General features: G+C 42.8%; 1 protein-coding gene across 1 annotated transcript in view; it reads right to left on the bottom strand.

Annotated features, from left to right (window-relative positions):
• Positions 1-21,494, bottom strand: part of LOC115173875 (protein FAM83H) — a 37,506-nt gene extending 16,012 nt beyond the window's left edge. Inside the window, exons 1-3 of the mRNA XM_029732357.1 lie at positions 21,155-21,494; positions 2,362-2,518; positions 2,152-2,286 (exon numbers count right to left, since the gene is read on the bottom strand). Coding sequence (XP_029588217.1) covers positions 2,152-2,286; positions 2,362-2,484 — 258 coding nt within the window. The 5' untranslated portion in view covers positions 2,485-2,518; positions 21,155-21,494. The remainder of the gene's footprint in view (positions 1-2,151; positions 2,287-2,361; positions 2,519-21,154) is intronic.
• Between the last annotated feature and the right edge of the window lie 3,858 nt (positions 21,495-25,352).

The following is a 25,352-nucleotide window of genomic DNA, read 5'->3' as shown; positions in this document are numbered from 1 at the left end:
GTTTTAGGAGTTTCAGGCTGCTTACCACTCTCTCCCAAAATACATAATCCAGGAGGATCCTCTTGATGGGGCTGTCCATATCGGCAGACTGTGATATGGGCATTTCTTGGAGAGACTCCTTCCCCTCCAGGAGACTATCAAACATGATGACAACACCACCCCAACAGGTGTTGCTGGGCAGCTTCAATGTGGTGCTCTTAGGTAGATTGCTGCTATAACTTGATGACCCTTCACATACCTAACCATTTCCTTGGCTCTCTTGTAGAGTGTATCCATTGTTTTCAGTGCCTTTATTGTCCTTGAGGAGCAAATTCAATGCATGAGCAGCACAGCCAATGGGTGTGATGTGAGGGTAGGACTCCTCCACTTTAGACCAAGCAGCCTTCATGTTCGCAGCATTGTCTGTCACCAGTGCAAATACCTTCTGTGGTCCAAGGTCATTGATGACTGCCTTCAGCTCATCTGCAATGTAGAGACCGGTGTGTCTGTTGTCCCTTGTGTCTGTGCTCTTGTAGAATACTGATTGAGGAGTAGAGATGATATAGTTAATTATTCCTTGCCCACGAACATTCGACCCCCCATCAGAGATGATTGCAATACAGTCTGCTTTCTCTATGATTTGCTTGACCTTCACTTGAACTCTGTTAAACTCTGCATCCAGCAAATGAGTAGATAAGGCATGTCTGGTTGGAGGGGTGTATGCTGGGCGAAGAACATTCAGAAATCTCTTCTAATACACATTGCCTTTGAGCATCAGAGGTGAACCAGTTGCATACACAGCTCGAGCAAGACATTCATCAGCATTTCTCTGACTATGTTCCTCCATTGAGTCAAATCACCTCGAATAGAAGTAGAGGGACTTTTGTCAGAGGTTGCTTGTTGTGAGCACTGTGGGAACTTTATGCACTTGGCCAGATGATTCTGCATCTTCGTTGCATTCTTCACATATGATTTGGCACAGTATTTGCAAATGTACACAGCTTTTCCTTCAACATTAGCTGCAGTGAAATGTCTCCACACATCAGATAGTGCCCATGGCATTTTCCTGTAAAGATTAGAAAAAAATGAGTAAAAAAACAACAAATACAATTCCATGTACAGATAAATAGTTAAGCAGTTAGATTAAACAACTCCTTTGTAAGATACATGTTTTAAAATTAAACATGTATGGAAACAGGTGAACTAACCCTCCTCAGTTAGCAGGCTCAAGCAAGCTAAAACCCACATGGTAGCAAAAACTAACTAGCAGAACAAGTTAGAAATGATTTAAACACACTTTGCTGTAGGCTACTATTTACTAGTTAACAAAAAATCATGCATGTCATATAAAATATATTCACCCTAATCAGTATTGTAATCAAAACTTACCAGAACTCATGTAGTCCTTGGCTCAGACAGTGTAGTAGTGTGGGCTCAATAGCATCTCATTAGTGTGCAAGATCTTGAGAATCAGCTGCACATGTAATGGAAGAATGCACTGTGCATGCAGAGGGTTGAAATTCCATTGAATTGGGGATAGTTTAACCAAAATATGCCACAAGACCTACAATTGCCTTATGTGTATCCCACAAAAAAGGTTCACTCTTATAAGCTAACTTTTTTGACGAATTTAAGCAAAATTCCCCAAATTCCAGGGCTTAACTTGCATTGGAAAATTTCTGTAATAATTCTGGAAATTTACCTGAAAGTTTCCGACCCTTTGCAACCCTACTACCTTATGAAGCTGGTTGAGAGAATGCCAAGAGTGTGCAAAGCTGTCACCTAGGCAAACAGTGGCTATTTGAAGAATCTCAAATATAACATTTATTTTGATTTGTTTAATACGTTTTTGGTTACTAGATGATTCCATATGTGTTATTTCATAGTTTTGATGTCTTCACTATTATGTAGAAAATAGTAAAAATAAAGAAAAACCCTTGGATGAGTAAGTGTTCTAAAACTTTTGACTGGTAGTGTATATATACAATAGTATACAATGTCTCCACCTCTATTTTAGTGGCATCAATTAATTAATCAATCAATCAATCAATCATTTGCAGACTCCTGTCACCTGAAAACACACATTTTTACTATGATGCCTTCATGTAGCTCAGACTGTCATAAATACTTATCTTCTCACTTCAATAATATCATTATCATTATTAACGCTACCTCATGATAGGACAGCTCCGGTACGTTGGAGGTCGGGGCCTGGTTGGGTGTCTGGATCGTGGTCTTGATGTGTTTGATTTCCGGTTGACAGAGAAAGTCGACCACATCTGCTGTCTGAAGAAATTCATAGTAGCCCTGGAGAGAGAGTACACACACTGAGTTATCACACACACACACACACACACACACACACACACACTCCTTCTGTACCTGTAGGTCTGTCTCCACCAGAGCATCAATGGCGAGACGGTATTCTTCTCTGTAGTGGGGGGGCAGGAAGTTAGGGTCCAGGGGGTTGTCCCCGATGTCCGAACTCTGGGACCGGTGGGCCATGATGGGGTCGGGGTTAGGGGGAAGGGACTCAAACCTTTAGGAGAAAAATGTATACATTATTTATTTATTTATTTATATTGTAGATAGATTGTAGCTTCCATAATTTGTTACTTGATTTAGTAAGGTTCCTCTTATAGTGATAGAGTACCCTAAACAAAGATGTTGTGTATTCATGTGACAGAGCAAACACCCTTACTAAAACAATATGTTGCCTAGTGTATACCAACATAACACCAAAGATAGTACAGTATGAAGATATGCAAAAACTGCTTCTCCAATAGAAATCCCTGATCACACTTGTAGGCGATGTCATGGTGACATTGGCTAGCATGTGCAGGAACACATCATTAGGTCTAATGGTCATGCTGCGCTGAACTGCGCATGTGCAGACTGTCAAATGAAAGCCACTCTGTTGTTTTGGAGAAAGAAAATGTACATGCCAGTTTGTCACTTTCACGATGTTGTAGTAATGACTGGTTCAGCTACTTAAGACATTGGCTCCAATATACTGCCATTAGAATTCGACAAAATTAACAACTACGGACACATTTTTCACTTCTCCCATTGACCTGCCAAACTCCGGTCTGATCTGTCGAGTCTGCTTCGCGACAAGTTCCTGGAAGTGTCAATGGTTGCGCCTCTGGGAAAAACTCTGTGATAACACTCTCTGTCAAAAAGCAGCACACAAAACCCATGCTGTACCCAGAGAGGGGCAGTTAGAGAGACATAGATTATAAAGAGAGCAATGGGTCGTAGGATAGAGATAGGGCGAGAGAGACACAGGGCGAGATGGAGAGAGAGGGCGAGAGCATTCCCTCCCCCATATGCCCCCCTAGGCACAACTACAACAACATAACCAACAAAAACGTGTCACAACTCCTGTAGCTCTGTCGCACACTGGGTATGTACATAGTCATTGGTAGGCTTCGAGGGGACTCCTATGGTAGCTATACCTATAGCTCATCATTTGGCAGGAGTACTGTAGACTACTTTATCACTGACCTCAACCCAGAGTCTCTCAGAGCGTTCACAGTCAACCCACTGACACCTCTATCAGATCTCAGCAAAATCACATTCTACTTGAACAGAGCAATACTCAATCATGAGGCATCAAAGCCAAAGGAACTGAGTAATATTTAAAAAATGCTATAGATGGAAGGAATGTAGTGTGGAAACCTACCAAAAAACTGAGGAAACAACAAATTCAATCCCTTTTAGACAACTTCCTGGATAAAATGTGGCAGTAGAAAACCTAAACAGTATATTTGACCTCTCAGCTTCCCTATCAAATCTAAACATTTCAAACAGAACAAAGAAGAAAATTAACAACAATGACAAATGGTTTGATGAAGAATGCAAAAACCTAAGAAAGAATTTCAGAAACCTATCCAACCAAAAACATAGAGACCCAGAAAACCTGAGTCTACGCCTTCACTATGGTGAATCACTAAAGCAATACAGAAATACCCTACGGAAAAAGTAGGAACAGCACATCAGAAATCAGCTCAATGTAATTGAAGAATCCATAGACTCTAACCACTTCTGGGAAAATTGGAAAACACTAAGCAAACAACAACACGAATAGTTATCTATCCAAAATGGAGATGTATGGATAAACCACTTCTCCAATCGTTTTGGCCCTATAACAAAGAACAAACAGAAAAAACATATACATGATCAAATACAAATCTTAGAATCAACTATTAAAGACTACCAGAACCCACTGGATTCTCCAATTACATTGAATGAACAACAGGACAAAATACAAACCCTCCAACCCAAAAAGACCTGTGGTGTTGATTGATGGTATCCTCAATGAAATGATAAAATATACAGACATCAAACTCCAATTGGCTATACTTAAACTCTTTAACATCATCCTTAGCTCTGGCATCTAACCCCAATATTTGGAACCAAGAACTGATCACCCCAATCTACAAAAGTGGAGACAAATTTGACCCCAATAACTACGCGTCAACAGCAACATTGGGGAAATCCTCTGCATTATCATTAACAGCAGACTCGTACATTTCCTCAGTGAAAACAATGTACTGAGCAAATGTTAAATTGGCTTTTTACCAAATGACCGTACGACAGACCAAGTATTCACCCTGCACACCCTAATTGACAAACAAACAAACCAAAACAAAGGCAAAGTCTTCTCATGCTTTGTTGATTTCAAAATAGCCTTTGACTCAATTTGGCATGAGGGTCTGCTATACAAATTGATGGAAAGTGGTGTTGGGGAAAAAACATACAACATTATAAAATAAAGGTACACAAACAACAAGTGTGTGGTTCAAATTGGCAAAAAACACAAATTTCTTTCCAAAGGGCCGTGGGGTGAGACAGGGATGCAGCTTGAGCCCCACCCTTTTCAACATACAGTTGAATTCGGAGATTTACATACACTTAGGTTGGAGTCATTAAAACTAGTTTCTCAACCACTCCACAAAATTCTTGTTAACAAACAGTACAAAAAAAATGCATGAAATTAAATTAAATGTATGAAATGTATGCATTCACTACTGTAAGTCTCTCTGGATAAGAGCGTCTGCTAAATGACTAAAATGTAAATGTAAAATGCAAACTATAGTTTTGGCAAGTTGGTTAGGACATCTACTTTGTGCATGAGTAATTTTTCCAACAATTGTTGACAGAGAGATTATTTCACGTATAATTCAATGTATCACAATTCCAGTGGGTCAAAGGTTTACATACGCTAAGTTAACTGTGCCTTTAAACAGCATGGGAAATTCCAGAAAATGATGTCATGGCTTTAGAAGCTTCTGATAGGCTAATTGACATCATATGAGTCAGAGGTGTACCTGTGGATGTATTTCAAGGCCTAACTTCAAAATCTGTGCCTCTTTGCTTGACATCATGGGAAAATCAACAACAACAAAAAATCAGCCAAGAGCCCAGGAAATGCTTTGTAGACCTCCACATGTCTGGTTCATCCTTGGGAGCAATTTCCAAATGCCTGAAGGTACCACGTTCATCTGTACAAACAATAGTGTGCAAGTATAAACACCATAGGACCACGCAGCCGTCATACCACTCAGGAAGGAGACGCGTTCTGTCTCCTAGAGATGAACGTACTTTGTGCGAAAAGTGCAAATCAATCCCAGAACAACAGCAAAGGACCTTGTGAAGATGCTGGAGGAAACGGGTACAAAAGTATCTATATCCACAGTAAAATGAGTCCTATATCGACATAACCCGAAAGGCCTCTCAGCAAGGAAGAAACCACTGCTCCAAAACCGCCATTAAAAAGACAGACTACGGTTTGCCACGGCACATGTCCTCTGGTCTGATGAAAAACAAATAGAACTGTTTGGCCATAATGACCATCGTTATGTTTGAAGGAAAAAGGGGGAGGCTTGCAAGCCAAAGAACACCATCCCGACTGTGAAGCACAGGAGTGGCAGCATCATGTTGTGGGGTTACTTTGCTGCAGGAGGGACTGGTGCACTTCACAAAATAGATGGCATCATGAGGAAAGAAAATGATGTGGATATATTGAAGCAACATCTCAAGACATCAGTCAGGAAGTTAAAGCTTGGTTGTAAATGGGTCTTCCAAATGGACAATGACCCCAAGCATACTTCCAAAGTTGTGGCAAAATGGCTTAAGGACAACAAAGTCAAGGTATTGGAGTGGCCATCACAAAGCCCTGACCTCAATCCTATAGAAAATTTGTGGGCAGAACTGAAAAAGCATGTGTGAGCAAGGAGGCCTACAAACCTGACTAAGCTACATCAGCTCTGTCAGGAGGAATGGGCCAAAATTCCCCAACTTATTGTGGGAAGCTTGTGGAAGGCTACCCAAAACGTTTGACCTAAGTTAAACAATTTAAAGGCAATGCTACCAAATACTAATTGAGTATACGTAAACTTCTGACCCACTGGGAATGTGATGAAAGAAATAAAAGCTGAAATAAATCATTCTCTCCACTATTATTCTGACATTACACATTCTTATAAGTGGTGATCCTAACTGACCTAAAAAAGGAAATTTTTAATAGGATTAAATGTCAGGAATTGTGAAAAACTGAGTTTAAATGTATTTGGCTAAGGTGTATGTAAACTTCCGACTTCAACTGTATATATATCAATGAATTTGCGAGGGCACTAGAACAATCTGCAGCACCCGGCCACATCCTACTAGAATCTGAAGTTAAATGTCTACTGTTGACTGATGATCTGGTCCTTCTGTCACCAACCAAGGAAGGCCTACAGCAGCACTTAGATCTTCTGTGCAGATTCTGTCAGACCTGGGCCCTGACAGTAAATCTCAGTAAGACAAAAATAATGGTGTTCCAAAAAAAGTCCAGTCGCCAGGACCACAAATACAAATTCCATCTAGATATCGTTGCCTTAGAGCACACACAAAAACTATACATAGCTCGGCCTAAATATCAGTGCCACAGGTAACTTCCACAAAGCTGTGAACGAGCTGAGAGACAAGGCAAGAAGGGCCTTCTATGCCATCAAAAGGAACATCAAATTTGACATACCAATTAGGATCTGGCTAAAAATACTTGAATCAGTTATAGACCCCGTTGCCCTTGATGGTTGTGAGGTCTGGGGTCCACTCACCAACCAAGAATTCACAAAATTGGACAAACACCAAATTGAGACTCTGCATGCAGATTTCTGCAAAAATATCCTCTGGGTACAACGTAAAACACCAAATAATGCATGCAGAGCAGAATTAGGCTGATATGAAATACGAAAGAGGGCGAGAGAGAGAGAGCGAGCGAGAGCATGAGACAGAGAGAGAGAGGGCAAGAGAAAAAGAGAGAGGGCAAAAGAGAGAGAGGGTGAGAGAGAAATTATAAAGAAAGAAATGCGTCATAGGATAGAGTGAGGGTAAGAGAGAGAGAGAGAGAGAGAGAGAACTCTTAGTGACAGTGCACTCAGGTAGACATGCTGACTAGATCAAGACGATCTACATAATTAAGGTATTGTTGTTGAGTCATTGACAACTGGTGTAACGAGTACATACTTTACATCAACAAACACACACCTGTTTACTGTAACACATCTGCACAAGATTGAACAGAAATTACAGACAACAACAGGACTTAGTTATTAATATGACAGTAACTACTCATATTTAGCATGGCAATGCCAATATGATACAGATGATTCATCGAATATTAAATCAGGTCGGGATTAAAAAAGAGAGACAGACAGAAAGAGATACAGAGAGAGAGATTAAGAGAGAAAGAAGGAAAGAGAGAGAGAGATCTGTGTAGACAGGTTCATCCATAGTTGTGTTGAGTAAACATGTTTTATAGGTGTGTCAGGCTGTAGGTACAGATGTAGGATCTTAATTTGAGCCTGTTTTTGTAATGGCAGAAAACATTGTATGTTCAAAGCGCTACTTGAATTTGTGGGTGTCCCTGACCTAAGTTCTCTCAAGTTTGGGCCAACTAGAAAGTTCAAGTAACACTTGACTGAAAAGTTAAGTAAACTAAAAAAGGCTGTGGAACCAGTTACTAAATAATAATTTGTTGAATCAACTAGATGTTTTTTTTTTACAGTGCCTGTCTGGGGTAAATACATGTGCTGTTACATATTACAGTGCAATTGCATGTCAGAACGAGTTTGTTTGTTCACATCAACCAACTGAAAACACTGCTAAGAGTGTTCCACATGCTGGCACAGTACATGGTATATGGAGACTGGGCATATCTGAACTTACACCATATTCCTTATACTGCACACTATATAGGGCGGCATTTACTGGGCATGCTCTGAACACGAGTCTGAACATGTCAACTAGACGGGAAGTGTTTTTACCTGTTTGCTCACATCACCATGAAAACCTGCAGCCTGTGACTGACTTAGCCTGCAGGCTTCACAGACTGACTGTGTTGCTCAGTTGGTAGAACATGGCACTTGCAACGCCAGGGTTGTGGGTTCGATTCCCACAGGGAACCAATACAAAAAATGTGAACTCAATACTGTAAGTTGCTCTGGATAAGAGTGTAAAATATGTGGGTGTGAATGTGTGTTAACCCTACAAATAGCAGTGTTGGGTGATTTGGAAAGCAATAGTCAATCAATCAACATTATAATAATACTCTTAGGAAAAAGATGTATCTTTAACATACAATCTGTGGATACTATGCAATTAGAGAAGTTCAAAGTTCATGTGAGACAGCACATTTGAAAAATATATGGTGCGTGGAAATCAAAAGGGGGTGGTCTACAGAGATAGGTGGGATGGCCGGAGGGAAGCAGAGAGCTGGGTTTAAAATGCTTATTATCGGTAATAGTTATTACTGAAAACACTATATAGATGTCCAAGTACTAACTATCCAAAAGGTTGTGTGTGTATATACACTACATGACCAACAGTATGTGGACACCTGCTTGTCGCACATCTCATTCCAAAACCAAGGGCATTAATATGAAGTTGGTCCTACCTTTGCTGCTATAACACCCTCCACTCTTCTGGGAAGGCTTTCCACTAGATGTTGGAACATTGCTGCAGGGACTTGCTTCCATTCAGCCACAAGACCATTAGTGAGGTCGGGCACTGATGTTGGGCGATTAGGCCTGGCTCGTAGTCGATATTCAAATACATCCCAAAAGGGATTGATGGGGTTGAGGTCAGGGCTGTGTGCAGGCCAGTCAAGTTCTTCAAAAAACATTTCTGTATGGACCTCGCTTTGTGCACAAGGGCATTGTCATGTTGAAATAGCAAGGGCCTTACCCAAACTGTTGCCACAAAGTTGGATGCACAGAATCATCTAGAATGGCATTTTATGCTGTAGTGTTAAGATTCCCCTTCACTAGAACTAAGGGGCCAAGCCCAAACCATGAAAAACAGCCCCAGACCATTATTCCCCCTCCACAAAACTTTACAGTTGGCAGGTAGCGTTCTCCTGGCATCTGCCAAACCCAGATTCGTCCTTCGGACTGCCAGATGATGAAGCGTGATTCATCACTCCACCTAATGCCTTTCCACTGCTCTAGAGTCCAATGGTGGCAAGCTTTACACCACTTCAGCCGACACTTGGCATTGCGCATGGTGATCTTAGGCTTGTGTGCGGCTGCTTGGCCATGGAAACCCATTTCATGACGTTCCCGACGAACAGTTCTTGTGCTGACATTCCTTCCAGAGGCAGTTTGGAACTAGGTAGTGAGTGTTACAACCCAGGACAGGCGATTTTTACACGCTACGTTCTTCAGCACTCGCCGGTCCCGTTCTAAAAGCTTGTGCGGCCTACCACTTTGTGGCTGAGCCATTGTTGCTCCTAGACGTTTCCACTTCACAATAACATCACTTACATTTGACCGGGGCAGCTCAAGCTAGGCAGAACTGACTTGTTGGAAAGGTGGCATCCTATGACGGTGTCACGTTGACGTCACTGAGCACTTCAGTAAGGCCACTCTACTGCCAATGTTTGTCTATGGAGATTGCATGGCTGTTTGATCGATTATATACACCTGTCAGCAACGGGTGTGGCTGAAATAGCCGAATCCACAAATTTAAAAGGGTCCTCATACTTTTGTATATATAGCGTATGTACATTAAATATATACATACAGTTGAAGTCAGAAGTTTACATACACTTAGGTTGGAGTCATTAAAACACATTTTTCAACCACTCCACAAATTTCTTGTTAAAAAACTATTGTTTTGGCAAGTAGGTTAGGACATCTGTCTTTGTGCATGACACAAGTAATTTGTCCAACAATTGTTTACAGATAGATTATTTCACTTATAACTCACTCTATCACAATTCCTTTGGGTCAGAAGTTTACATACATTAAGTTGACTGTGCCTTTAAACAGCATGGAAAATTCCAGAAAATTATGTCAGGCTTTAGAAGCTTCTGATTGGCTAATTGACATCATTTGAGTCAATTGGAGGTTTACCTGTGGATGTATTTCAAGGCCTACCTTCAAACTCAGTGCCTTGTTGCTTGACATCATGGAAAAATCAAAAGAAATCAGCCAAGACCTCAACAACAAAAAATTGTAGACCTCCACAAGTCTGGTTCATCTTTGGGAGCAATTTCCAAATGCTTGAAGGTACCATGGTCATCTGTACCAACAATAGTACGCAAGTATAAACACCATGGGACCACGCAGCTGTCTTACCGCTCAGGAAGGAGACGCGTTCTGTCTCCTAGAGATGAACGTACTTTGTGCGAAAAGTGCAAATCAATCCCAGAACAACAGCAAAGGACCTTGTGAAGATGCTGGAGGAAACAGGTACAAAAGTATCTATATCCACAGTAAAACGAGTCCTATATCGACATAACCTGAAAGGCCTCTCAGCAAGGAAGAACCCACTGCTCCAAAACCGCCATTAAAAAGACAGACTATGGTTTGCAACTGCACATGGGGACAAAGATCGTACTTTTTGGAGAAATGTCCTCTGGTCTGATGAAAAAAGAAATAGAACTGTTTGGCCATAATGACCATCGTTATGTTTGAAGGAAAAATGGGGGAAGCTTGCAAGCTGAAGAACACCATCCTGACCGTGAAGCACGGGGGTGGCAGCATCATGTTGTGGGGGTGCTTTGCTGCAGGAGGGACTGGTGCACTACACAAAATAGATAGCATCATGAGGAAAGAAAATGATGTGGATATATTGAAGCAACATCTCAAGATATCAGTCAGGAAGCTAAAGCTTGGTCGCAAATGGGTCTTCCAAATGGACAATGACCCCAAGCATTCTTCCAAAGTTGTGGCAAAATGGCTTGAGGACAACAAAGTCAAGGTATTGGAGTGGCCATCACAAAGCCCTGACCTAAAACCTATAGAAAATTTGTGGGCAGAACTGAAAAAGCGTGTGCGAGCAAGGAGGCCTACAAACCTGACTCAGTTACATCAGCTCTGTCAGGAGGAATGGGCCAAAATTCACCCAACGTATTCTGGGGAGCTTGTGGAAGGTTACCCCAAACTTTTGACCCAAGTTAAACAATTTAAAGGCAATGCTACCAAACACTAATTGTGTGTATGTTAACTTCTGACCAACTGGGAATGTGATGAAAGGAATAAAAGCTAAAATAAATCATTATCTCTACTATTATTCTGACATTTCACATTCTTAACTGATCTAAAACAGGGAATTTTTACTAGGATTAAATGTCAGGAATTGTGAAAAACTGAGTTTAAATGTATTTGGCTAAGGTGTATGTAAACTTCCGACTTCAACTGTATATATCAATGAATTTGCGAGGGCACTAGAACAATCTGCAGCACCCGGCCACACCCTACTAGAATCTGAAGTCAAATGTCTACTGTTGACTGATGATCTGGTGCTTCTGTCACCAACCAAGGAGGGCGTACAGCAGCACTTAGATCTTCTGTGCAGATTCTGTCAGACCTGGGCCCTGACAGTAAATCTCAGTAACACAAAAATAATGGTGTTCCAAAAAAAGTCCAGTCGCCAGGACCACAAATACAAATTCCATCTAGATATCGTTGCCTTAGAGCACACACAAAAACTATACATAGCTCGGCCTAAATATCAGTGCCACCAAGCTGTGAACGAGCTGAGAGACAAGGCAAGAAGGGCCTTCTATGCCATTAAAAGGAACATAAAATTTGACATACCAATTAGGATCTGGCTAAAAATACTTGAATCAGTTATAGACCCCGTTGCCCTTGATGGTTGTGAGGTCTGGGGTCCGCTCACCAACCAAGAATTCACAAAATTGGACAAACACCAAATTGAGTCTCTGCATGCAGATTTCTGCTAAAATATCCTCTGTTTATAACGTAAAACACCAAATAATGCATGCAGAGCAGAATTAGGCTGATACGAAATACGAAAGAGGGCGAGAGAGAGAGGGCGAGAGAGAGAGCGCAAGAGAAAGGGCAAGAGAAAAAGAGAGAGGGCGAAAGAGAGATTATAAAGAGAGCAATGTGTCATAGGATAGAGTGAGGGCGAGAGAGTGAGGGCAAGAGAGTGAGAGAGTGAGAGAGAGAGAGAGAGAGAGAGAGAGAGAGAGAGAGAGAACTCTTAGTGACAGTGCACTCAGGTAGACATGCTGACTAGATCAAGACGATCTACATAATTAAGGTATTGTTGTTGAGTCATTGACAACTGGTGTAATGAGTACATACTTTACATCAACAAACACACACCTGTTTACTGTAACACATCTGCACAAGATTGAACAGAAATTACAGATAACAACAGTATTTAGTTATTATGACCGTAAACACTCATATTTAGCATGGCAATGCCAATGCCATTATGATACAGATGATTCATCGAATATTAAATCAGGTCGGGATTAAAAAAAAGAGAGACAGACAGAAAGAGATACAGAGAGAGAGATTAAGAGAGAAAGAAGGAAAGAGAGAGAGAGATCTGTGTAGACAGGTTCATCCATAGTTGTGTTGAGTAAACATGTTTTATAGGTGTGTCAGGCTGTAGGTACAGATGTAGGATCTTAATTTGAGCTCGTTTTCGTAATGGCAGAAAACATTGTATGTTCAAAGCGCTACTTGAATTTGTGGGTGTCCCTGACCTAAGTTCTCTCAAGTTTGGGCCAACTAGAAAGTTCAAGTAACACTTGACTGAAAAGTTAAGTAAACTAAAAAAGGCTGTGGAACCAGTTACTAAATAATAATTTGTTGAATCAACTAGATGTTTTTTTTTTTACAGTGCCTGTCTGGGGTAAATACATGTGCTGTTACATATTACAGTGCAATTGCATGTCAGAACGAGTTTGTTTGTTCACATCAACCAACTGAAAACACTGCTAAGAGTGTTCCACATGCTGGCACAGTACATGGTATATGGAGACTGGGCATATCTGAACTTACACCATATTCCTTATACTGCACACTATATAGGGCGGCATTTACTGGGCATGCTCTGAACACGAGTCTGAACATGTCAACTAGACGGGAAGTGTTTTTACCTGTTTGCTCACATCACCATGAAAACCTGCAGCCTGTGACTGACTTAGCCTGCAGGCTTCACAGACTGACTGTGTTGCTCAGTTGGTAGAACATGGCACTTGCAACGCCAGGGTTGTGGGTTCGATTCCCATGGGGAACCAATACAAAAAAAATGATGCACTCACTACTGTAAGTTGCTCTGGATAAGAGTGTAAAATATGTGGGTGTGAATGTGTGTTAACCCTACAAATAGCAGTGTTGGGTGATCTGCTACAAGACCATGGTGCTTGCCTACGGAACTGTGAGGGGAACGGCACCTCCGCACCTTCAGGCTCTGATCAGTCCCTACACCCAAAGAAGGGCACTGCGTTTATCCACCTCTGGCCTGCTCGCCTCCCTACCCCTGCGGAAGCACAGTTCCCGCTCAGCCCAGTCAAAACTGTTCGCTGCTCTGGCACCCCAATGGTGGAACAAGCTCCCTCACGATGCCAGGACAGCGGAGTCAATCACCACCTTCCGGAGACACCTGAAACCCCACCTCTTTAAGGAATACCTGGGATAGGATTAAGTAATCCTTCTAACCCCCCCAAATATATAGATGTACTATTGTAAAGTGGTTGTTCCACTGGATATCATAAGGTGAATGCACCAATTTGTAAGTGGCTCTGGATAAGAGCGTCTGCTAAATGACGTAATACTCTTAGGAAAAATATTTATCTTTAACGTACAATCTGTGGATACTATGCAATTAAAGAAGTTCAAAGTTCATGTGAGACAGCACAGTTGAAAAATATATGGTGCGTGGAAATCAAAAGGGGGTGGTCTACAGAGATAGGTGGGATGGCCGGAGGGAAGCAGAGGGCTGGGTTTAAAATGCTTATTATCGGTAATAGTTATTACTGAAAACACTATATAGATGTCCAAGTACTAACTACCCAAAAGGTTGTGTGTGTATATATTGTATATACACTACATGACCAAAAGTATGTGGACACCGCCTCATCGCATATCTCATTCCAAAATCAAGGGCATTAATATGAAGTTGGTCCTACCTTTGATCGTATAACTGCCTCCACACTTCTGGGACGGCTTTCCACTAGATGTTGGAACATTCCTGTAGGGACTTGCTTCCATTCAGCCACAAGACCATAAGTGAGGTCAGGCATTGATGTTGTGCGATTAGGCCTGGCTCACAGTTGATGTTCAAATTCATCCCACTTCAGCCGACACTTGGCATTGCGCATAGGCTTGTGTGCAGCTGCTTGGCCATGGAAACCCATTTCATGACGTTCCCGACGAACAGTTCTTGTGCTGACATTCCTTCCAGAGGCAGTTTGGAACTAGGTAGTGAGTGTTACAACCCAGGACAGGCGATTTTTACACGCTACGTTCTTCAGCACTCGCCGGTCCTGTTCTAAAAGCTTGTGCGGCCTACCACTTTGTGGCTGAGCCGTTGTTGCTCCTAGACGTTTCCACTTCACAATAACATCACTTACATTTGACCGGGGCAGCTCAAGCTAGGCAGAACTGACTTGTTGGAAAGGTGGCATCCTTTGACGGTGTCACGTTGACGTCACTGAGCACTTCAGTAAGGCCACTCTACTGCCAATGTTTGTCTATGGAGATTGCATGGCTGTTTGATCGATTATATACAGGAGGAAACAAGTACAAAAGTATCTATATCCACAGTAAAACGAGTCCTATATTGACATAACCTGAAAGGCCTCTCAGCAAGGAAGAAGCCACTGCTCCAAAACCGCCATTAAAAAAAGACAGACTACGGTTTGCAACTGCACATGGGGACAAAGATCGTACTTTTTGGAGAAATGTCCTCTGGTCTGATGAAAAAAGAAATAGAACTGTTTGGCCATAATGACCATCGTTATGTTTGAAGGAAAAAGGGGGAAGCTTGCAAGCCGAAGAAAACCATCCCAACCTTGAAGCACGGGGGTGGCAGCATCATGTTGTGGGGGTGCTTTGCTACAGGAGGGACTGGTGCACTTCACAAAATAGATGGCATCATGAGGAAGAAAAATTATGTGGATATATTGAAGCAACATCTCAAGACATCAGTCAGGAAGTTAAAGCTTGGTCGCAAATGGGTCTTCCAAATGGACAATGACCCCAAGCATACTTCCAAAGTTGTGGCAAAATGGCTTAAGGACAACAAAGTCAAGGTATTGGAGTGGCCATCACAGCGCCCTGACCTGCAAAGAAACCACTACTAATGGACACCAATAATAAGAAGAGACTTGCTTGGGCCAAGAAACACGAGCAATGGACATTAGACCGGTGGAAATATGTCCTTTTGTCTGATGAGTCCAAATCTGGTGAAACTGTCTGTGACTTATTTAGAATTGAAGGCACACTTAACCAGCATCACTACCACAGCATTCTGCAGCGATACGCCATCCCATTTGGTTTGCACTTTGTGAGACTATAATTTATTTTTCAACAGGACAATGACCCAACACACCTCCAGGCTGTGTAAGGGCTATTTGACCAAGAAGGAGAGTGATGGAGTGCTGCATCAGATGACCTGACCTCCACAATCACCCGTCCTCAACCCAATTGAGATGTTTTGAGATGAGTCGGATCGCAGAGTGAAGGAAAAGCAGCCAACAAGTGCTCAGCATATGTGGGAACTCCTTCAAGCCTATTGGAAACGCATTCCTCCTGAAGCTGGTTGAAAGAATGCCAAGAGTGTGCAAAGCTGTCATCAAGGCAAAGGGTAGCTATTTCAATAATCTAACATCTAAAATATATTTGGATTTGTTGAACACTTTTTTGGTTACTACATGATTCCATATGTGTTATTTCATGGTTTTGATGTCTTCACTATTATTCTACAATGTTGAAAATAGTAAAAAATAGAGAAAAACCCTTGAATGAGTAGGTGTGTCCAAACCTTTGACTGGCACTGTATGTAAAATGTGTGTAAAATGTTTATGTAACAAAAAACCTTTGTCCTCCAAAGAAGATGCGAGGGTGTGCATCCAGGTGGGTGGGTGAGTGGATGGGTTGTTTTGTAGCCTATAGTGTGGTGATTGGCTGTCTGATGAGTGTGCATGTGTTTTGTAAACTTCCACACACACCTAGAGCTATAGGTAACCATAATAACCAGTTATGTTATAGCCCTGCCCACTGGATCAAAGGCTGGCTGTAGTTTACTCAGCAGCAGCACTGTGGCTCACCTGCAGCCAGCTAGTCAAGACTGCTAGCCTACGGCTAACATGCTACATCCTGCACAGTGACTGTCTGTTGGCTAACGGTACCCACAGGCCTAGCCTGCATGAGTCTGTGCTCCAAGGATAACATTACCTCAAGGCATTACACAGTCCTACTCTCAAATCACAGGATGTCTTTGTCATATTTGATTCAGGCCTGCACTAACCTATCCTCTGAGGTAAGTTGGTAGGTCGGAGTGAGAGCGTAACTGTACAAGTGGGGTTACTCACCCTGACCTGAAGGCAGGTAGAAATTACACAACAAACACTGTACACCTGAGATATCTTCCACAAGCTGTGCGTGTGTGTGTGTTTGTGCGTACGTGTGTGCTCATTGGGTTGAGATTGGGTTAAGCCAATCACACGCTGTTTTACTGGCTGTAAGAGAACAAGGGGCACACTGATTGGTTTACAGACAGATGAATGACAACATCCAGTGCTGACAGTGTCTGATGTACCTGTCTAACAAGACACATTCACACACGGGACATCTATTTGTTTGGTTTGTTGTGGCAACAACAACTTTTTACCTCAAGTGGTGACACAGGAATAATGACAGGAAGTGTTTGTGATTGTGTGTGTATGTGTCTGCGTGTGCATGCGCGTGTGTGTTTGTTATGTGTTTCTCAGAAAAGGGCAGGACTGTTTTAAAGGCAGCAAACAGAATGGGTTTGAAGCCGTACACCACTTCAGGAGGATTTAAGAACCAAACCTCCACTCCAGGCTATATAGTTATATCTATCATCACTGTCTGACTCAGAGTTGCCGAACCCATGCTTGTTCATTCAACGTTCTGACCAGTCATTCTCTGCATTCCTGTGTGAACGTTGGGAAAGAGGGGGACAGAGGAAAATAGAGAGAGCAAGAGGGGGAGGGAGAGGGAATGATAGAGGGGGCAAGGGAGAAAAGAAAAAGAGAGAGGAGGATTGATGGAGATAGAGGGAGAGAGCATGATAGGGAGCGAGGGATAGAGAGGGAATTAAAGAGAGTGGCAGAGGGAACATTTGTCTCTGTCTCAACACGTGAATAAGTATCGGAGGCTGTGTTTACACAGGCAGCCCAATTCTGATATTTTCTGCACTAATTGTTCTTATGACGAATCAGATCACCTCTGCAAAAGATCTGACATGAAAATATCTGATGTGATCGGTTAAAAGACCAATTGGTACAGAAAATAATATATATACGCTATGAAAAATATCTGATGTGATTGTTCAAAAGACAATTTAGTAGAAAAAAATATTTGAATTGGGTGAACACAGCGTGAGGAGGCAGAACCTGTACAACTACACACACACACACACACCATACACACACCTGAACACGCCTCACTAAAACAAACACACAGATTGATCCTGCATACCGATTCAGGTGGATTCTACAGTTAGTCGTTTAAATAGGTCAGTGAGAATAGTACAGGGCGAGAGAGAGAGAAGGGGGGAGGGGGTACCTGTTCTTCTCTATATCCAATTTGTAAGTCGCTCTGGATAAGAGCGTCTGCTAAATGACTTAAATGTAAATGTAAATGTATATCATCACTGGCACTCACACGGGCAGATCTGAAATGACACCCTATTCCCATCGTAATTCCCATAGGGCTCTGTCCAAAAGTAGTGCCCTTCATAGGGAATTAGAGTGTAATTTGAGGCGCAGACACAGACAGAAGTACATCTACCTGTCCTGTATCATCAGGATATCATCACTGTCTGACTGAAAAGACAACAGCACCACATACAGTACAATGACTCAAGGTCAGATACTACAAGTACACAAAGGGATAGATTGAATTCTCGTAAGCACAAGAACACACACGGATAGACATTGACCCTTAAGACAATGCAAACAAAGGGTGCAGCCTTGACAGCATAATGGTCTAACAGGAGGAACATGAACACACACATGCACAAACAAATGTGCTATTCTAATCTGCAAATCCACTATTTTGTAATATAAAGACTGAAAACTTAGTTGTGAAGGTTGGTCATTAAGTTTACAAGTGTGTAGGTTGTACATATTCTAGAGTTAATGTTGTATGGTATAGACGTTATGATTCAGAGGCCGAAGCAGACTACATAAGTTACAGATACATATATTGTAGCGACTGAGGGGGAGCAGTCTGCTGAAGCGAGGTTTGAACCAGCTATGCTTGTGGGGCAAGTTTTAAAAAATATATATATTTCACAATTTTTTAACCAGATAGGCTAGTTGAGAACAAGTTCTCATTTACAACTGCGACCTGGCCAAGATAAAGCAAAGCAGTGCGACACAAACAACAACATAGAGTTACACGTGGAATAAACAAACATACAGTAAATAATACAATAGAAAAAGTCTATATACAGTGTGTGCAAATGAGTTAGGATAAAGGAGGTAAGGCAATAAATAGGCCATAGTGGCGAAATAATTACAATATAGCAATTAAACACTAGAGTGATAGATGTGCAGAAGATGAGTATGCAAGTAGAGATACTGGGGTGCAAAGGAGCAAAATAAATAACAGTATGGGGATGAGGTAGATGGATGGGCTATTTACAGATGGGCTATGTACAGGTGGTGATCTGTGAGCTGCTCTAACAGCTGGTGCTTAAAGCTAGTGAGGGAGATATGAGTCTCCAGCTTCAGTGATTTTTGCAGTTCGTTCCAGTCATTGGCAGCAGAGAACTGAAAGGAAAGGCGGCCGAAGGAGGAATTGGCTTTGGGGGTGACCAGTAAAATATACCTGCTGGAGCGCGTGTTACTGGTGGGTGCTGCTATGGTGACCAGTGAGCTGAGATAAGGCGGGGCTTTACCTAGCAAAGACTTATAGATGACCTGGAGCCAGTGGGCTTGGCGATGAATATGAAGTGAGGGCCAGCCAACGAGAGCATACAGGTCACAGTGGTGGGTAGTATGTGGGGCTTTGGTGACAAAGCTGATAGACTGCATCCAATTTGCTGAGTAGTGTTGGAGGCTATTTTGTAAATGACATCGCCAAATTCAAGGATCGGTAGGATAGTCAGTTTTACGAGGGTGTTTGGCAGCATGATGGAAGGATGCTTTGTTGCGAAATATGAAGCCGATTCTAGATTTAATTTTGGATTGGAGATGCTTAATGTGAGTCTGGAAGGAGAGTTTACAGTCTAATCAGACACCTAGATATTTGTAGTTGTCCACATATTCTAAGTCAGAACCATCCAGAGTAGTGATGCCAGGCGGGCAGGCAGGTGTGGGCAGCGATCGGTTGAAGAGCATGCATTTAGTTTTACTTGCATTTAAGAGCAGTTGGAGGCCACGGAAGGAGAGTTGTATGGCATTGAAGCTCGTCTGGAGGTTGGTTAACACAGTGTCCAAAGAAGGGCCAGAAGTATACAGAATGGTGTTGTCTGCGTAGAGGTGGATCAGAGAATCACCAGCAGCAAGAGCGACATCATTGATGTATACAGAGAAAAGAGTGGGCCCGAGGATTGAACCCTGTGGCACCCCCATAGAGACTGCCAGAGGTCCGGACAACAGGCCCTCTGATTTGACACACTGAACTCTGTCTGAGAAGTAGTTGGTGAACCAGGCGAGGCAGTCATTTGAGAAACCAAGGCTGTTGAGTCTGCCGATAAGAATGTGGTGATTGACAGAGTCGAAAGCCTTGGCCATGTTGATGAATACAGCAGCACAGTATTGTCGATGGCGGTTATGATATCGTTTAGGACCTTGAGCATGGCTGAGGTGCACCCATGGCCAGCTCGGAACCCAGATTGCATAGCGGAGAAGGTACGGTGGGATTCGAAATGGTCGGTGATCTGTTTGTTAACTTGTACACTACCACCTGCGCCCTAAAAGGTCGGCCCCTTGGGCAAAAGCTGAGGCAGTAGTAAACACGCACACAAACACACACAGACACACACAGACACACACAGACACACACACACAGAGAGAAAGTTGTAGGCTGACATACAGGAAGGCTAAAGTAGGCCTATTATCTGACATGGACCAAAGTCTCAGTCAGATACAAAGCAGAACATCTGTACTCAGCACACACACACAAACAACTTCTGTATGGTAATTTACAAGACATAGGACTGTGATTATCAATCGACTTTAGTCCAACTATGTAGTCTACATTATTAGATAACATGACATACAACATATTGTCTTGTTTATGCATGACAATATATAGGCTATAATAGAGGGCTACTGTAATACAGAAGTTTCTTTGTGTGTATGTGAATTTATATAAATGAATTGAAGACTGCCAAGCAAGTCTTGCAGAGTTTCTATTGGTTGGCAGCTTTCAATGAAACCAGACGTTATTGCAGAGTTATTATTAGAGTTGCCTAATCCAACAGTGATCGTAATACATACTGTCGGCTAAAGAACTACTGGTAACATTTGACTGCTTCAAGTTTCAAAGTGCTATTTCATTCTCTTGTTATAGTATGGGCTACATACACAGAGTTACATAGAGATTATTGCAATATGCTAATTTATATAAGGCACGGAGAGATCACCTGGATAGATTATCACTTGGATAGATGTACCTGTTTCAGAGAGAGTTGTTATGGACATAATGATTCAGTATCTTACCCTCAAGTGGGCAACAACCTGTAGACTACCTTGTCTTTTTTGCTTGAACCGCTGTGTATGGCCGTATATCCCTTCCGCGGTACTTCCACTAGTGTCCTCGGCTCGTCTGTGTATTACATTCCTTTCTCCCGTTGGGACTCCACCCTATTCGATCAAAACGCCCAGGAGCTCCACACTACTCAGGCCCGACCTGTCTGCCTCTGCGTCTGCTAAACCTACGTCTTTGCCCGCGCTCTTCCACACCGCGGGGAGATAAAACAGGGAAGAAGTTGAGAAACTCAATCCCTTTCCTCCCTCCTAACTCCTCCTATTCTCACTGTTGTTAAAGCTGACAGTTGAAAACTATTGGAAGTTGACTAGTGGCATATTTCAAAAACTGTTACCACAGAGTTTCTAAACCCAGAGCCACAACATCGCGAGACTTCCGGGAACGCGTGCTAAACAGACCAAGCAGACCAGGCACAGGTTTGGGTTTTTAGAAGTCGAAAATGTCTTCCTCAGTTCTTAATTTTCTCGAAATCTAAAGGCACAACCTATATTCGAGCCAATGTCTTAAGTCGTTGAACATGTTCTTAAAGTGACACTGACACGTTGAAAACAACTTTATATTGATTTGACGGCATGCACGTGCGCAGTTCGGCGAGGCGACACGCGATGACGTATTTCTGCACATGAGCATAGCTAGCCAACGTCGCCATGACATCGCCTACAAGCGTTTTTGGGAATTTCCATTGGAGAAGCAGTTTCTGCCTATCTTAATACTATACTGTCTTTGCTATTACCACCTCCCCTCTCGCTCTCTCTTGTTCTGTCTCTCTCTCCATTCACCAGTGAGCTGTAGCATGGTTTGTGCTTCAGACAGTTGAGTGTGCTACTACCCAGTGTGCACCCCTCTCTCTTCTCTTTCTCCCTTTATTTTTTGTCTTTCCTCTCTCCCACATTCTCTCCTTTTCTTTATGTCCCACTCCTCTCCCTCTCTTTTTAACTGCGGACAGGGAAGTCTGAGAGATAGAGCTCTTGTTTATCATGACTTTACCATCCTTCATGTTGATTCAGCTTCATAGTGTTAACATAGCATTTTAGTCATTTAGCAGATGCTCTTATCCAGAGCGACTTACAGTAATGAATGCATACATTTCATTAAAAAAAGTTGTACTGGCCCCCCGTGGGAATCAAACCCACAACCCTGGCGTTGCACACACCATGCTCTACCAACTGAGCCACAAAGTTGTCCATGTCTACCAGTAGGTCACTCTAATCCATCAAACATTTTGGAGTTGCACTTGTTCTGTTTGTCCTGCCCAGTACAATCCCACTGGGCAAAACTGGTTGAGTCAACGTTGTTTCCACATCATTTCAACAAAGAAAAGCAAAGTGATGATGTTGAATCAAAGTGGAAAACTGATTGAATTTTTTAAAACTTCATCAACATAAGGGAACTTCGTATTTTTTTTCATCCAACTTTTTACCTAAATCCAATGACATGGTGACATTTTTTGTTGATTAGAGGTTTAATTCAGGTTAGTTGACAACTCAACTAAATGTTAATTCATGTTTCCCATATCTACACTAAGGGGCACGGAGTTTTCTTACTGTGTCTCTGAGTGTGTGTGTGCTTGACGTGGGCTGTCTTTTGTTCTGTCAGATCAGCTCCACCCTGCTCCCCTGATATCCTGCAGCACACACACACACACACACACACACACACACACACACACACAGACGTGCTTGGTCAGCGCAGGGTGTGTCTCACGGTTGTGGATCTCTGCCCACGTACCTTGGTGCACCCTGCCCTGTGTTACACGATCTAGACCGAGATAAGCAAATCTACTTCTCCCTGGTGTGTATGATAACACAACTAGTCTCACGTTCATCTATGTTTCTGAAACGTCAAATTTCTAAGTTGTTCCAAGCATCAAATTCTGAAGTGTTTAACGTTAAGTTTAGGCATTAACTCCGAAATCTTATGGTTAGGCATTAACTCCTATTGGTTAAGGTAAGTGTTAAGGTTTGGGATAGGCTTAAAACAAAAATCTCAAAAACAACGTCCTATCGCTGGATTCAAACTGGCAACCTTTGGAATCAGAGGCAGATGCCATCCACAATGCCAAAACCTACTTGAAGGTAACAGCGCTCACTGTTGCCCCTAGTGGCCAGTTTCCACGTATTCTCCCGACATCCTCAGACATGGATGGACGTCAAATACTGACTTGTATCACAGGTGACCTGGCTGTGATAACAACACTCCATGAAAGTTAATTTGCATACAGTGTATAACCATACGTGTGTATGAGTGAGTGTCTTAGACTTAGTGTGTGTATGCTGCTCACCTGAGTATTTTTTAGCTAAGTTAGCAGCTGGAAATGTATGTGTGTGTGTGAGGTGCGATTGAGGGTGTGGTCTCTTCTAGGAATGTGCCACGGGCTTCAGGACTGCACCCAGCTCCTCTCTCCCTCCCCCATCTTCACCCCTCTCTCTGACTCACCTCCTAGCCATAGAGCAGAACCACAGGTCTGGGCCTGACTCTGGACAGCAGAGAAAACCTGGCATGGACCAAGACACTTGGAACTGGACAGTAAGCCGGGACTCAGAGAGAATGGATCAGGAGTCAGAGAAATCCTGTCGGCAGCTGCATTAGCCTATTGCTTTCTCTCTCAACCTCAAGTCTCAACTCTAGAGACACTGGGGTTTGGAAGGGGAGGTTAGGTGTTGGTTTAGATCCTCCTCCAATGAACACAGACACAGAGTACACTCACATCCACCTACACACACTGAGAAAATGACACGCATGAAAATGTCTAGTAAGCTTTCCCAGAATGCTTTTTCCATGCTGTAAATCAAATCAAAGTTTATTTGTCACGTGCACCGAATACAACAGGTGTACCTTACAGTGAAATGCTTCCTTACAGGCTCTAACCAATAGTGCAAAAAATATATTAGGTGAACAATAGGTATGTAAAGAAATAAAACAACAGTAAAAAGACTGAAAAACAGTAGCGAGGCTATATACAGTAGCGAGGCTACATACAGACACTGGTTAATCAGGCTGATTGAGGTAGTATGTACAAATGGTTAAAGTGACTTTGCATATATGATGAACAGAGAGTAGCAGTAGCGTAAAGAGGGGTTGGTGGGTGGTGGGACACAATGCAGATAGCCCGGTTAGCCAATGTGCGGGAGCACTGGTTGGTCGGGCCTATTGAGGTAGTATGTACATATGTACATGAATGTATAGTTAAAGTGACTGTGCATATATGATAAACAGAGAGTAGCAGCAGTGTAAAAGATGGGTTGGGGGTGGCACACAATGCAAATAGTCTGGGTAGCCATTTGATTACCTGTTCAGGAGTCTTATGGCTTGGGGGTAAAAACTGTTGAGAAGCCTTTTTGTCCTAGACTTGGCACTCCGGTACCGCTTGCCTTGTGGTAGTAGAGAGAACAGTCTATGACTGGGGTGGCTGGGGTCTTTGACAATTTTTTGGGCCTTCCTCTGACACCGCCTGGTATAGAGGTCCTGGATGGCAGGCAGTTTAGCCCCAGTGATGTACTGGGCCGTATGCACTACCTTCTGTAATGCCTTGCAGTCAGAGGCTGAGCAATTGCCATACCAGGCAGTGATGCAACCAGTCAGGATGCTCTCGATGTTGCAGCTGTAGAACCTTTTGAGGATCTCAGGACCAATGCCAAATCCTTTTAGTTTCCTGAGGGGGAATAGGCTTTGTTGTGCCCTCTTCACGACTGTCTTGGTGTCTTTGGACCCTTCTCGTTTGTTGGTGATGTGGACACCAAGGAACTTGAAGCTCTCAACCTGCTCCACTACAGCCCCGTCGATGAGAATGGGGGCGTACTCGGTCCTCCTTTTCCTGTAGTCCACAATCATCTCCTTAGTCTTGGTTACATTGAGGGATAGGTTGTTATTCTGGCACCACCCGGCCAGGTCTCTGACCTCCTCCCTATAGGCTGTCTCGTCATTGTCGGTGATCAGGCCTACCACTTTTGTGTCGTCTGCAAACTTAATGATGGTGTTGGAGTCGTGCCTGGCCATGCAGTCGTGGGTGAACAGGGAGCACAGGAGGGGACTGAGCACGCACCCCCGGGGGGCTCCAGTGTTGAGGATCAGCGTGGCAGATGTGTTGCTACCTACCCTCAAATAATGTCACACCTGCGTTTCAGGTGACTCACTGCAGCCAAAACGCAC

Source organism: Salmo trutta, chromosome 34 (genome assembly GCF_901001165.1).
Source record: "Salmo trutta chromosome 34, fSalTru1.1, whole genome shotgun sequence".
Lineage (NCBI taxonomy): Eukaryota > Metazoa > Chordata > Actinopteri > Salmoniformes > Salmonidae > Salmo > Salmo trutta.
This window is presented reverse-complemented; position numbering and strand designations above follow the sequence as displayed.